General features: G+C 31.1%; 3 protein-coding genes across 3 annotated transcripts; 2 read left to right on the forward strand and 1 right to left on the reverse strand.

Moving 5' to 3' along the window:
• Positions 1 to 8,239: 8,239 nt before the first annotated feature.
• LOC110641522 (vacuolar protein sorting-associated protein 2 homolog 1) lies at positions 8,240 to 10,186 on the forward strand. The gene is made up of 5 exons (XM_021793269.2): positions 8,240 to 8,415; positions 8,627 to 8,757; positions 9,086 to 9,190; positions 9,372 to 9,632; positions 9,791 to 10,186. The coding sequence occupies exons 1-5, from the start codon at positions 8,379 to 8,381 to the stop codon at positions 9,929 to 9,931; spliced, it is 675 nt and encodes a 224-aa protein (XP_021648961.2). The 5' UTR covers positions 8,240 to 8,378; the 3' UTR covers positions 9,932 to 10,186.
• A 412-nt stretch (positions 10,187 to 10,598) lies between these two features.
• On the reverse strand, positions 10,599 to 11,048 carry LOC131169281 (RING-H2 finger protein ATL63-like). Its single transcript, XM_058128434.1, has one exon. It carries the CDS (start codon positions 11,046 to 11,048, stop codon positions 10,599 to 10,601), a length of 450 nt encoding a protein of 149 aa, XP_057984417.1.
• On the forward strand, positions 11,047 to 14,201 carry LOC110641524 (F-box protein At5g49610-like). The gene is made up of 3 exons (XM_021793270.2): positions 11,047 to 11,163; positions 12,921 to 13,522; positions 13,658 to 14,201. Exons 1-3 carry the CDS (start codon positions 11,047 to 11,049, stop codon positions 14,199 to 14,201), a joined length of 1,263 nt encoding a protein of 420 aa, XP_021648962.2.
• Positions 14,202 to 14,795: the final 594 nt, after the last annotated feature.

Genomic DNA, 14,795 nt, shown 5'->3' on the forward strand with positions numbered 1-14,795 from the left:
CCATCCATGGCAAGAGAGAAAGGGCTAGCTTTTTTTTTTTTTAGTGGGTCCTTATTTGCTTCAGAATAACACAGCCTCACGATGGGTATCAAGGATTTTTTTTAAGGGAATTGAGGAGGTAGGATTCGAATCAGATTATGTTAAGTGAGTGTTACACTCTCAGCCACTAAACTAAGCTAAGCTAGGTGATAATAAGATTTTTAATTAAAAAATTCTACTTGATTTATTTAATTATATGTGTATGGTTTTCTTTAAATAAAAATATAATGCTTTTTAATTTGAATTTTCATAAAAGTTGCTCCGCCGGCCGGAATGTAATTTTCCAGCGGCAGCAATGTTTTGATGGTGGTAAATCTAGTTAAAAGAAGGTGAATTGATGATGTTAGTAGAAAGAAAAGAAGAAGAAAGATCTGCATGGTCCCTAAAGATGTAGACAAAAGGATCTAAGCTTTGATCTTCTAAGCCTTGGTGTCAAACTTGGTTGGCTTCTAAGGTATAAGCATGGGTTTTAAAGTTTTTCATGTGTCTTCTCCAATTTGCAAAAGAAGGCTGGATGCCTACCATGATCTAATTTTCATTACCAGCCTATTTTATGACATTTTCTTGATTGATTGCCTCCAATATTCCTGTCTCATCATCTCATGCACTTGAAATAATAAAAGGATCTAATCAAATTAATCATGGATTAATTATATAAAATATAAATGTATATATATAATTTATTGCAAATAAACTTTAATTTAGTGTGTTATCGTAGCTGTCTTCAAAATTATAAGGTCCCGAATTCAAACCCAATAAATACATATAATTACACTTTTTTTTTTCTTTTTCACTTTTTTAGGCCTCTGTTCACAGTTGTGGTCTCAACTATAGGTTCTCATATTGGTAGATCCTTCTTCACCAAACCCTTTGGAAGAATAGTACTCTTTAGAGGACCAAAGTAGAAGATCATTGGTGCCTTGGATCTCCAAATGCATAAATCTCAAAAAAACGGAACTTTAGCAATTGTGGTTTCAAAGTTACATGGGTTCAAAAGAAAAGAAAATCTTCTAGGTCAAATGAGTTCCATGCCTCCATATCCCATTTGGAAAAGAATGGGGATAAACACTTTTGATACACAAAGGAGTAGAGGGAAACACTTTGTGTGAACTCAAAAATTTGTTTGAACTACATAAAAATAAAATAAAATATTGATTAGCGCATTCAATTTAATATATTTTACTTCTGAATTAATTTTCTTTACTCTATGTTTTGGATACCAACATTTGAAATAAGATATTTGAATTTAATTTTAATATAAATTATTGATAAATTATGAATTTCAAATAGCATCATTTTGCTTATGAGAAATTTTTAAAGTGAAATTGAAATAATACCATCTTATGAATGGTTTCAAATTTACATTTAAATAAGATGATTTTCATATTTATGAGTCAATAAATATCTATAATTTTGATCAATTGAGTAAAATATATACTTTTATTAAATTCAAATCTCATATTTTAAATCCTCCCATTCAAATACAAGGTTAAATAATATAAAATAACTAATTGAATAAGAACTTTTTTTTCTTTTGAGTAGGGGATTGGAGGAGTGAGGATTTGAAGACTTGAAATCTAAGTCTACCAAATAGATGATATGCTTTCAACCACTAGACAAAGTCAAGTTAGGCGTGAACGAGAACTTTCTTTAAACCAATGATATCTTGCATTACAAAATAATTTGATTATTAAACTAATAGCCCAATAATTATTTTTTTTCCATGCATTATGAACATGTTGATGCAACTTAAAGAATGTCTTTAAATCTTTTAAATGAAAATGAATCAGATTTGTGTATGCAGAAAAAAAAAATGGTTAACATTATGACAAAGGTTGAATAAGAAAAACATGCTTTTGAAAATGAGCAAACCCTCTATTATTTAGATGATCAATCACAAGATTTCTGAATTTTATCACCAAAGAAAGGAATTATGAATAACACAAAATCTCATATTATTAGATACAAATCTTGTTTACTAGGCCCTTCAAATGATCTCACTAAACATTCTTAGCACATGCATTCTTATAAAAAACAGTTAGTGGTGCTAATGTAAATCTCAAAATATAATATATATTTAATATAAATTAGCAATGACTTCAACAAAGACTTAAAAAGGACCACTAAATCATAACAGTGTGATCTGCTAATTAAGTTATCATAATGCACATTCCCATCTGGCTTCTTTTTTAAACACCAAATTAATTTTAACTAAGAGTTAGCTCAGAGACTTGGAATATAGGAAAAGAAAATGCTATCCTATAGTCAAAAGTGTTATAGGTGCAAAATGGCTATAGGTTTAGAAAATAATGTATGGGGGACCATTGTACTATAAGGTTTAATTTGTGTCAATTCAATTGAAAAGAAATCAAGAAGTGACATTGTCTTTGTAATTTTCCATGCAAAAGCAATTAACTGCAACATTACTGACTTCTATATATAATTAAGATAATTGAAAAATTAATCTACTACTTCAGATTTGAGATTTACCCTTCATTAATAATTAACCAAAAATCATGCTTATTTAATTTCCTACTAGAAGTTAGAAAACAATGATGGGAACAGTGGGATAGTGGGTGTGAGACCACCAACCTTTGATCGTTGACAAGTGTTTCTTTGACAATAATCCAAAGATCATGACCATAATCATCATCTAACACAATTATTTTTCCTTAATTCCTTTTGGGTTTTGCCGTCACATGTAGTTCCACTGTATTATTGTCTTGGATTAGTCTTGATCAATTCTTGATTTAAAACTAATTAATGTAAATGAACAATTAATTAAGCTAATCATTAAATTAGGCATTCTCTGGAATTAAAACAAGACGTAGCTCTCATAAACTTTATTGTAATTCTCGTGGGCAAGCCATGGAGGGGCATGCACTGCCACTTACCAACCATGCATATATATAACTAGTTCATCTCGTATAATTAGTAGGCGTATGACCAGATTATAATTATGTGGGTATAGCTACTCCTTGTGTTGCAGACAAATTTGGATTAGGGTTTTAGTGCACACCACAAACCAGTTGATGATTGGTTCAAGTGGCTTTATGAGTGTTCATGGAGAAGGGTGCATGATGGGTCACGTAAAAGCAATTATTCATGCGTTAACATTTCCTTTGTCTCATGAGATTGAAGAGTTGAGCCTCTTCTATTGTTCAATTATATTCGTAGCTGGTAGACAAAAAAATGACAATGTTTGTGATAACATGCATCACAAAACTTCCAATCCATCTCATGATATGTGAAAAATTTATACTTCATTTAAATTCTGATCGAAAATTTCAGATTCCATCAATTCGAATTTTCTATCAAATAAGAGCCTTATATACATAAAATTAAATAACTTCATGACTTAAACTGTCTCAGTTTCTGAGATTACTAAGAGTTTTGGGTAGCATTAAAATTTAAATTTATAATTATAAATAATAAAATAATTAATTTTATAAATAATTTAGAATAATAAAAATTTTAAAATTACTTTGATATAATAATTAAAATATTAAACGACTTTTATATTGAGAATAATTCTTTAATTTCCTTATCCATGCTATATAATAATGTTTGAATTTAATTTTTTTTTCATATATCATGATCAATTTTAGCAATTTGGAATTCTGTTAGAGTCTTATGAATTACATTTTTATATCATTTGGAATATTAAAAACAATTTTATAAGGATTGAAATAATTTGAAATTATTTTGATAAAATAAAGAGAAATAAAAAAAAAAGAATGATAAATGAATGTGGGTCAACGGTAATATATGGGCCCGGCCGCAGATAAACATAACGTTCGAGCATGGTCGAATCAATTTAACATTATAATTTAAATTATTAATAAAAAATATTATTTCAAATATATTATTTAAAATTATAAAAATTAATTTTAAGTTTAATTTAATATATTTTATTTTATAATATATATATATATATATATATATATATATATATATGAAAGAAAGGGAAAATATCAAAATTGGGACCTCTCCTATAATTACCATTGCCACCTTATTGCCTAGCAAAAGAATCACCTCCATCCATCACTCGACACTGGTACTTGGCTTCACGTGTGGCCAGGTCATTAAGGCATGGTTGAAATGACGAAAATGCCATGCATATAAATTAAAATTAATATTTTGGGATGGGCATTACAGGAAAGGAGAAAAATTAGAGGGAGAGACAAGGCGGCAATTTTATTTTTAGGGTAACCGAGACAAGGCATCTTTAGCAAAAGCAAGGAAAGAATGGGAATTGTGGACGTGTGGGGAGTGAAAACAGAAAGTGAAATAAGAGAAATTTTTTTTTTGGTGATCCCAAGAAGATTATTGTGGGCAACTCTTTAGCAGTTGCAGCTTTTCCTTTTTTCATCTCTGGAAAGAGACTGAGAGATAGAGAAGGAAGGAACTAGAACTAGACATGGCCACCAGTTGGATTTGGGTTACTTTAGGGGATGCTAGTCTAATGATTAATTTAAAAGAATAGTTTTAATATAATTTTAAGTAATTAAAAAATAATTAATTTTAATACTAATCTGAATCCAATTAATCAAAATAATTTGTGTACGCTTTTGGTATCTTTCATAATAAGTAATTAAATGAAATAAATTATAATTTAGTTAATTATCAGTATCACTACTACATAATTAATCTAATGTAATAATTAAATATTATTTCTTTATATATTTTAATCGTAATTATAAATCAATAGCAGCAATTTAAAAATCATTACATCTACTTTTGTTGTCATAATATAAAATAGTTATTTAATTATATTTTTATAATGAATAAAAATTACTTTAATAATTTTAATAGTAATTTTATTAAAATTTTAACATAATTTATTAATTAATTTACAATTGTTATCTTATATGTATAAAAAAAGTAATTATAAACTGCTATGAAGCAATCCTTAAATTTAAAATGAAATAATATATATTTTTATAAAAATAAAATTATACATTCATTTTCTTTAATTTTATATAAAATTTAAATGCTAAAAATAAAAATTATTATAATATTTAATATAACAGTATGATTTCAAATCTTCAGATTTCCGAAGTCAATGGTTGACTACTAATTAAGCTGATTATGTAAAAAAGCTTTTATAACATAATTAATAAAGTTCTTGATTTCAGTAGATCAATGTTAAAATTTCTCTTTTGGGAATCCATTAAGTTCAAAAAAAAAAAAAAAAACAAAAGAGAGAAAAGGATTTAACAAAATTCTTGCTAATAAAAAGAGCCAAAGTTGATACTTTCTTTTGCTGTTTTCTAATTTTTCTTTGTTGAATGATGACAGTTTCCTGATGAGTAGGCTTTTTTATGCAATGAAACCAGGCAGCTATATATAATTTCCAGCTATGAGTTTGGCTTTGCTTCAAAATTTTTGGCAATGTGTGCATGAAAAGGAAGAATCCTGCACATGTATGCATACATAGAGATAGAGAAGGCTTTCTCTTCTTTTCATTATAGATAGAAACCAAACAAATATCTGTATTTTCAGGAAGAAAGTTTTCTTCTTGATTTGATGGAAATTATTAGAAAGGTACTAGCGAAGAAAATTTTAGAGCTGGCAATAATAACAAATACCAATCGTAATCATTTCAGCCATTCATATTAGAGTTGTCAAATGGATTAAATTCATATTATTTTGGATAGAGTAATTTTAGGCTAATAATTATCGAATTATTTTACATAAAAAAATTTATATTAATTTATGGATTGTGAAATTTTAGATCAAATGTTAATTTTTTTCCCGAAAAAAATAAATCTTAAATTAAAATTCAAGCAAGTCAAGTCATATAAATCATCATTCAGATTTGCATTATTGAAAATTTATTATTTTTGTCCGTTATCATGTTGCCATAGAGTGAGGTAAATAATTAAAAATAAAATTAAAATTAATTTGGAACATTGAATAGGTAGGTTAAAATTTTAGGAGAGGTTATATGGAGATTAAGATTATTTAATTAATGTTTTGTTTGCTTTTTAATGTTCTTAAACACTTTTGGCATTATGTTTCTGATGTATATGATTGAGAAGATCTACCATCAAGTGATAATGATTGCGTAGATTGATTACAAACCAAAAAGCCTTTCCACTAGGGATATTTCAGAAATGTATATATAAATTCTAGTTTCTACTTTATCTTTTGATTTAAAAAAAAAAAAAGAAAAGAAAAGAAAAGAAAGAAATTGCTTTCAAGAAATGAAAAAAAGAAGTCATTTTTATAGGTAAAATATAGGTGTGTCTTCACATGGCTTGAATAGTTGAACTAAAGCATCATATGCCCCAGTCATGGCCTCAATAGATTATAATTAATTAGGACATGACTGCGTAGAGCTTTCTTGAATACCAGTCAAAGACTCAAAGGATATGAGCTCTTAAAGTGTGATGACCATTCAATTTTGATTCAATCTATAAATTCGACTCCAACTCATTCAATTTAAAATGATTCATATAACTTTGAAATGATCCAAATTGGGATGATTTTAAAAATTAATAGTTTGATTCAAAATATACAAAAAAACCTGTTTACAAATTAATCTGAAATTCTTTTTTTATAATAATGTGATAAATTAATCTGTAATGATAATGAAAAGTAAATATTAATAGATTAATAGATTTATTATATATGCAGTTTAGATTCATGGGCATGCATGTTATCAGCACACACGTTAAATATGCAAATATACGCAGAAAGTTTAATCTAGAACTCTAAATATGCAAAATGGTAACAATAATATAATATAGATTGTCGAATCTGGTTATGAGCCATAAGGAAAGTGACTGTACTAGAAATGGAACATTTAATTGGAAAAAGCCACCGACGGGAATGATATAACCACATTTCATCTCCTAAAGCCGCCAGAAATCAAATAGCTAGCTAGAGTCACCGAGTTTCATCAAATTTGATGTGAGCTTAACCCTAGTGGGAAATGGCAGAGATTCTTTTAAAAAGAAATATAGTTGCCATCTCGTTAATGCATTGTCCTCATCGAAGGCTAGTATGATTTTTTATTTAAAAAAATATAAAAAATTAGATGTGGACCGACACCTAAATTTGAAGTTGAAATGCGTAGTTGTATTCTTGCAAAATTAAAACAAACGATTTGTTTCTTGTTTGAAGAACATGTTTCATACTAGTCATTTCATGGCGACTTGATTGGAACTATAACTACCTTGATTGATCAACTCACGCCACCCCTGGTTGAAAAATGTGCTTGAAAATAGTAATAACATCAAGCGCAAGCTACAAGTAACATTAATTTGATGGGATTAATTAACAAGGGAAGGAAATTTGGTACGAGCCTTCAAGTGATTGACCCCAGAATAGTTAATTTCTTGTAAACCATTACTTGCTGTTAAATATTATTAGTTTGGTATTTGCTATACAAACGTGAATGCCTTCTGAAAATGAAGTTTGCACTGTGGATTTTGCTGCTTCCATCAATGGGTCTCAATTGACAGGGACAACTTAGGAATAATTGGACCAAAAATCCCATGGTGGAAGGTTAGTTATGGGCCTAGCAAGAGGCATAGTCGGAAAAACAAAATTGAGAAGACCCAATGTGTGATTTGGAAAGTTCAAGCCCTATTGAATTGGGCAAAGGCTCTTGCTCAATTATGGTCCATTTTGCACTAACAAGTGCCAAATTTGGGATTGGGCCAGGTCAGCCAGACATAGTTTATGGCTACACCTACTCCACTAATTGACTATTTTAGGTAAAAAATTGCTGGACCTACTCCATTAATTTTAAAGTTACTAACAAGACAAAGCAAATTGTAATACGCCTTAGCAAGGCTAATTACTATTAGCTCAAAACAAATGCAGTGGTTAAATGATTACGTTAGCATGCATATATATATATATATATATATATATATATATATATAATGCCCATTTTAGGATTCTTGTTTTATATTCAATTATGACTAACCCAATTATTATTTTTTCTTTTTCAATTGGCACTTAGACTTTTCATCAAGAAAACTTCTTATTCGTCTAACTTTACTTAGTTTAGTAGTTAAAGGCATATGATTTACTGGTGGATATAGATTTGAATCCCAATTCTCCTTATCCCTAGTACTTAAAAAAAAAAAAAAATTATTGTGTAAGTCCAGCGGGCCAATGGGCTGTAGTTTGACAATTTAAATGCGCTGGGCCTTAGTTGTCAGACTAGCCCAGCACAGCTCAAGAATTCACCTCCCTTGCCAGCTATCCTACCGCGTTGAATTGAAACCAGAAGCGAGAAGGAAATAAAACAATACAAAGCAATCTTCCATTGAAGAAGGCAACAAACAGGGAGAGAGAGCGTGTTTACAAAGAATAAAAAAATGAGTTTTCTCTTTGGCAAGAGGAAGACGCCCGCAGGTTTGGATTCCATTTGTTCTTTCTCCCTTCTACGACCTCTGAATTTAGTAGTTTATTTATCTATTGATTCGATTTTTAATTGATCTTCTTAGTTTCTATAGGTGTTTGAATTGAATTGAACAATGTAACAATTGATTATATGACCCAGATTTAGGGTTTTAAGTAAGGATTTTGTGTTTCTTTTTTTAATTTTTTGGGGTTCTGTGTGTAGAGCTTCTGAGGGAGAATAAGAGGATGATAGATAAGTCGATTCGAGAAATAGAAAGGGAGAGACAGGGTCTTCAAGCTCAAGAAAAGAAGCTGATCGTTGAGATAAAGAAGAATGCTAAACAAGGGCAGATGGTAAAATACGTCTTATACTTTCTTTATGGATTGAATTGTTGCTTTTGTTGTTTTCCTTTGCCTTTTGTGCTTTCTGGGTATCCTCGTGCAATGAAGTTTATCACCTGCACAGTCGATAAATGTTATTACTTTTCAAAACTAACAATATTGAATTGCTAATACTTTGGTCACATCAAATCTAGGGACTTTCCCCTGATAGTTGTCTTGTTGTATTGCTTATCATTAGGCAGTTGCTTACTCATAAGGGCATAATACATATCAAAATTTTATCGCTGCCAGCTAACTTTTAACCATATGATTGATTGGTGGCTGTGTCCTTTCATTTCAGGGAGCTGTGAGGGTGATGGCAAAAGACCTTATAAGAACGAGACATCAGATTGAAAAGTTTTATAAGCTTAAATCACAACTCCAGGGCGTGGCTTTAAGAATTCAGGTGTGTTTTTGCAATGGTGTTATCCATTCATTATTTTGTGATTCATGAAGGTAATGTTTCTGACCTATGCTCTTTTTCGATTTTGAAATTGTGAACATAATAAGCACGGATGCTTTTGCCTATCAAATATTGCTTTGGCATTGGCAGCTATTTGATGTTCAAAAATGAATTTGTTTTCCAGACATTGAAGTCAACTCAAGCAATGGGGGAGGCCATGAAAGGTGTCACAAAGGCAATGGGCCAGATGAATAGGCAGATGAACTTGCCATCATTGCAGAAGATAATGCAAGAGTTTGAGAGGCAGAACGAAAAGATGGAAATGGTTACTGAGGTGATGGGGGATGCTATTGATGATGCTTTGGAAGGAGATGCTGAAGAAGAAGAAACAGAAGAGCTTGTAAATCAGGTGCTTGATGAGATTGGAATTGACATCAATAATGAGGTATATACATTTCCTCTCATTTTTCCCTTCTTCTCATTCTAATAAATTTAGCTATTAAAGCAAGAAAAACATTACCCGGTGTGTGCTAATAATGTGCCATCCAAAGAGGAAAATTGAAGGCATCCTAAAATGATTGTGATGTTTCCTTTCTTGTGAAGCTGGTGAATGCACCCTCAGCTGCTGTCTCCGCACCAGCTGCAAAGAACAAGGTTGCCCAAGCTGAGTCAACTGGGACTCATGAAGAGAGTGGCATAGATGATGATTTACAGGCAAGATTAGACAATTTAAGAAGGATGTGATTTGGGAGATGATGAGAAAGAATAGCTTTGCTTCGCTATATGAACAACATGGACTACGTAACACTCTTCTTTGAATTGCACAGTTGGTGTAATAGTGAAAGAATTAGATTTCTTTTGTATATAGTTTGTTTGGAGCTTCCATTAATTTTTGTACATTTCTGAGGTGTTTGTTGCTGATGTGTTAAACTTTCATGTATCCCAGCGAACGTGGAATGATGATTGTTAATGATATTTTAATAATCTTTCCAAGTAAAATTGTTGAACGTGGAAGAACTCATTGTTAGGTGGAAATACAAAAAATTTTATACCCACCTAGAACCGTAATCGTTTGTTATCCTCAAGCAGACGTATCACAATTACTTGTTTTTCATGATCTATTGGTGGGGTAAGAAACCAGGTGGAGGATAAAGCTTTCATGTAAAATTGTTGCTAATGTGTTAAACTTTCATGTATCCCAGCGAACATGGAATGATGATTGCTAATGATATTTTAATAATCTTTCCTAGTAAAATTGTTGAACGTGGAAGAACTCATTGTTAGGTGGAAATACAAAAAATTTTATACCCACCTAGAACCGTAATCTTTTGTTATCCTCAAGTAGACATATCACAATTACTTGTTTTTCATGATCTATTGGTCGGGTAAGAAACCAGGTGGAGGAGAAAGCTCAAGATGAAATTCTAATATCTAGCAGGCCCTCTGTGGAGTTCTCTGTTGTCAATACACCATCATCAGAATCCAGTCGATGGATTGGTGTTCGGCAAAGTGGACAGTCAGAATGAGAGTAAAGCCACATGTCTATACAAGTAGCATGAAATAAGTGCCTGCAATGTGAAAGCTGTCGATCGTATTCCTCATCCTCATAACCTGATAAGCATAAAATGGATTCGGTTTCAGGTGCTTCAGAATTCTCTATTCCTTTCTTATACTTGAATGTTGACGCTGAATATGGACTCAGGTTCAGTGAAACACTGCTCATCTGCTGTGCAGGGATGGTTAATCCTGGATGAGAAAACCCATTATGGGATGTGCGCCATCTTATCATTATTAGAGCGTACACTGCAAATGCAATGGCAATCGTTCCAAACAGCACAAGGCCACACCAGAGGATGGACATGGTTTCTGACTTTCTCGCTGATCGACACCGACTTCAGAAGGCTGTTAAAGGGATTACAGTATGGTGGATGTGGTTTGCTAAAGCTGTGACTGGTGGAAATGATTCACCATTCCTGGTTTTGATGCTGTAGTCCTTGTAGCAGAAAATATATATATATATACTTATTTCTGCAATTAATTATAGTCCCAGGAAAGTAAGGGGAAGATACCGTTATGACTATAGAGCTAGCAGGCTCATATTCTGGGATCCATCCAATCCAATAAGACAACAGTCACATTCACCCTAAATGGTATCAATTGAAAAGGAAATGATCCATGCATTTTCGACTTGGACAAATTTCCTTTTCCTTGGATGAATTTTCTTTGGTAATCACGGACTGTAAAAAAACAAATTATCCATGAAGTTAACATTGTTTTTGATGGATAACAGAAATTGAACTCCAGATTTCTTCCCTCCTAATTAATGGATTTCGTTGTGTCATGATAATATATTGAATAATTAATTAACGAGTGATGCTATAGGGATTAAGTTAGTCCATATTTATTGTGTATCGATGAGATAATTATATAATTTTGAATAAGTCTTATCTCCATTCGAAATAATTTATCAATCTATAAGTGTCATGTTATACAAAATTATAATGGTTTTTTTTTAACTTAACTCTTAATAAAGAATTAGAATCAGTCTAAAATATTAAAATAAATTTATTTCAAAACCATGGATTCGACACTATACTTAATTCAATTCACAATCTCAAAAACAGTGCGCACTTTCTACGTATTTTGTAATCAATCATCGTACCCTAGAGATTACCAATTTGATAAAGACAAAAACAACAGAATTGGTTATATATGCACCCATCCCTATACGTACGTAGAGGCTGTAATTAATTAATTAGTTGACAAGCCAGTTTTTAAGTAGCTGTAGTGGACTAGATGCATCCTTCTTTGTTTCTTTTCTTCTTTGGAATTTGGTGATTCTTATTAAATTCTCTTCAAAAACATCTCCTTTCTGCTATCTGCCCAATCAAAGCCCTTTCATGATCGTCTTCTTTTTCATACTTGGCTTGCAAGAATGAGAACAGGCGTTAAATGAGGGTTATCAGTCTCAAGATTGGCATATTTCACAAACATTTTTCTGCAGCTGCGAAACTTGCAAATCAAGTAATATAATGTTTGCATTAAAATTTTTATTTTGGAAATACTCAATTCAAGAGTTAATTTCAATGATTTTTCAATTTTATATCAATTAATTTATCTTGATAATTAATAAAGGGTTTGAAATTAAATTTATTTCTTTTATTATTAAAAATTAATCTTCAAATTCAACGCGAAACAATGCATCGTATATATACATATTTTTCTACATTAAATTCATTTTTATTTTATATTTATAATTAAAGGCATCTTTTATTAATTTTTATGCCTCAAATTTAAATTTTTTTTCTTGAACAATCCTAAGTGATATCAACCATGTATATCGTACATAAATAATTTTGAAGTGCACCACTCTTATTCTTATCAATTGGACTAATAAATGTCAAATTTATTTAATGATATATAATTTTGCCATTATTTTTAGAATGTCAGTGCAACATTGTTCGTTGTATTTTTGTAATGTCAACTAAATTTTTTATATAAGTAATTATCAGTATTTTTGCCATTGCCAATGCATGCAGCATCATCTATTGTAAACAAAAATGTCTATAAATTTTCCCACAAATTGAATTCGTTAATATTTTTTTCTAATTATAAGCAATCCAGCCTTAGGATTATGATTTTTGGTAAGCATCTATATATGTGCATGCATTCATGTTTAGATTCACATGAATTCCTGTTTGCCTTTGCTCACATATCATATGCATATAAATAGTCCCTGAGAAAGAGAAACAAACAAAAACATAATTTTACAGAGCCTATTTTTCTGGAGGTTCCCTCATTTTTGTGCGTCTCCATGGAGATAGTCCAAAACCAATCTCCTACCTTACCTGAAGAAATGATCTTTGAAGTTCTTACGAGGGTCACATATGAAACTCTCAAGCAATGCAGGCTAACTTGCAAACGGTGGAACCATTTAACCTATGGTTCAACCTTCATACATCTGCACTGCCAAAGAACTGGCATGGTGAATGGATATTTCATCCAAGCCTTTGAAAAGTACAGAAAGAATTCTGTCTTTATTTGCCAAGATAGTTCACTTCTGGTTCACGAGTCACCTTCTTTGGGATTCTTACCTGAGAGGGTGAAGATTGAAGCAATCTCCAATGAAGGGTTGGTGTATTGTGTAAGCTCTGGATATAATGGTGTAAAACCAAGGTATTACGTTTGTAAGCCTACTACTAAGGAATGGGTGAAAATGCCAAACCCTAAAACAAAATTTTTGACTTACAAAACTGCCATGATTCTTCTTCAATCTAAACCATTGCATTACAAGATAGTGAGATTCTCCGAGCCTCAATATCGCCAATCTAGGCGGTATGTATTTCATCATCTTCTTCTCTTCGTCTTTATCATTTCTTTTTTCATAAAATTATTCACAGAGTTTATTAATAAATTAAGTTTATATAATTTTTTTTTCATATAATGAACATTAATTCTTTTTAATTGCAGATATTTCATTATCTTATGTGAAATTTTTGATTCAGCTAGTGGCGTTTGGAAATGGGCAAAGGACATAAAATTAGCCATGCCTGATTTCTTGAATGATGGAGTGGCTGTTTATGCAAAGGGAGCAATTCATTGGCTCACAAACTGTGGGAAGATACTAGCATTTGATGTTAGAAGTGAGAAATGGAAGCTAATTTCCTTGCCAAAACAACTAGTTGATGATAATTATGAGTCTTGTAGCAAAAAACTGGTTCAACATGAAGGAAAACTAGCAATTTTATATGAGAAAGGTGTCAAATTGGAGATTTGGGTGATGGAGAATTATTTTAGGGAGGCTTGGAAGATTGAAGAAGTGGTGGTGAACAGTTATGGAAGTGTTATTGATCTCTTTGCAAATGACGTTGCCCTTGTTTTAGGGTATGATACAGTGACATGGTACAATTTTCATGGTGGAAATTCAACTAAATGTAAGGTTCATAGGTATTTTTATCCTCATAATGTCTTTCCTTTCAACTCAGATTTTGAGCCTGTGTTTCTGTCTGGTTAAACCAATTTGATTTTTTTTTTCTTTTTGAAAATTTGTTGTGTAATTAAATATATGCTATTTTGTTAGAGATATGGACAGGTTCTTTAGTTTAATTTTGAAAAATTTTATGTTTGTGTAGTGCCATTACTCAATTATATGCAAATGAGTTAATACTAATTCGTCTCATAATTTACAAAATAAAATTTATTTTAACAAAAGCAAAATAATGAAATTTATTTTAATAAAAACAAAATTATCTTAAAATTCCCATTTATATATTATGAAATAATATAAAGTATAAATCTTATAATTAAACCTCGTCGCCTTCTAAATCATCTTTAATTCTTAACCATGATTCTCAGGGAAAAAAAATCTTTATTTATTTATTTTTGAATAAAGAGGCAGAAAAGGCCTAAAGAGAGCAACTAATGGCTATAACAAACTCCAGCTCTATCATCCAGCAGCCGTGGAAGAATACCGGAAGGAGCAGAAAGCAAAAGGTGAGCGCCCAGAGGAAAATTCCTAGCAAACCCGACAACCAATCAGCCGAGAAATTGGATTCTCTGAACACGAGTAAATTGAAAGTTGCCCAATCCCATCACCCTGCGAATAGAA

Source organism: Hevea brasiliensis, chromosome 1, assembly GCF_030052815.1.
Source record: "Hevea brasiliensis isolate MT/VB/25A 57/8 chromosome 1, ASM3005281v1, whole genome shotgun sequence".
NCBI classification, from domain to species: domain Eukaryota; kingdom Viridiplantae; phylum Streptophyta; class Magnoliopsida; order Malpighiales; family Euphorbiaceae; genus Hevea; species Hevea brasiliensis.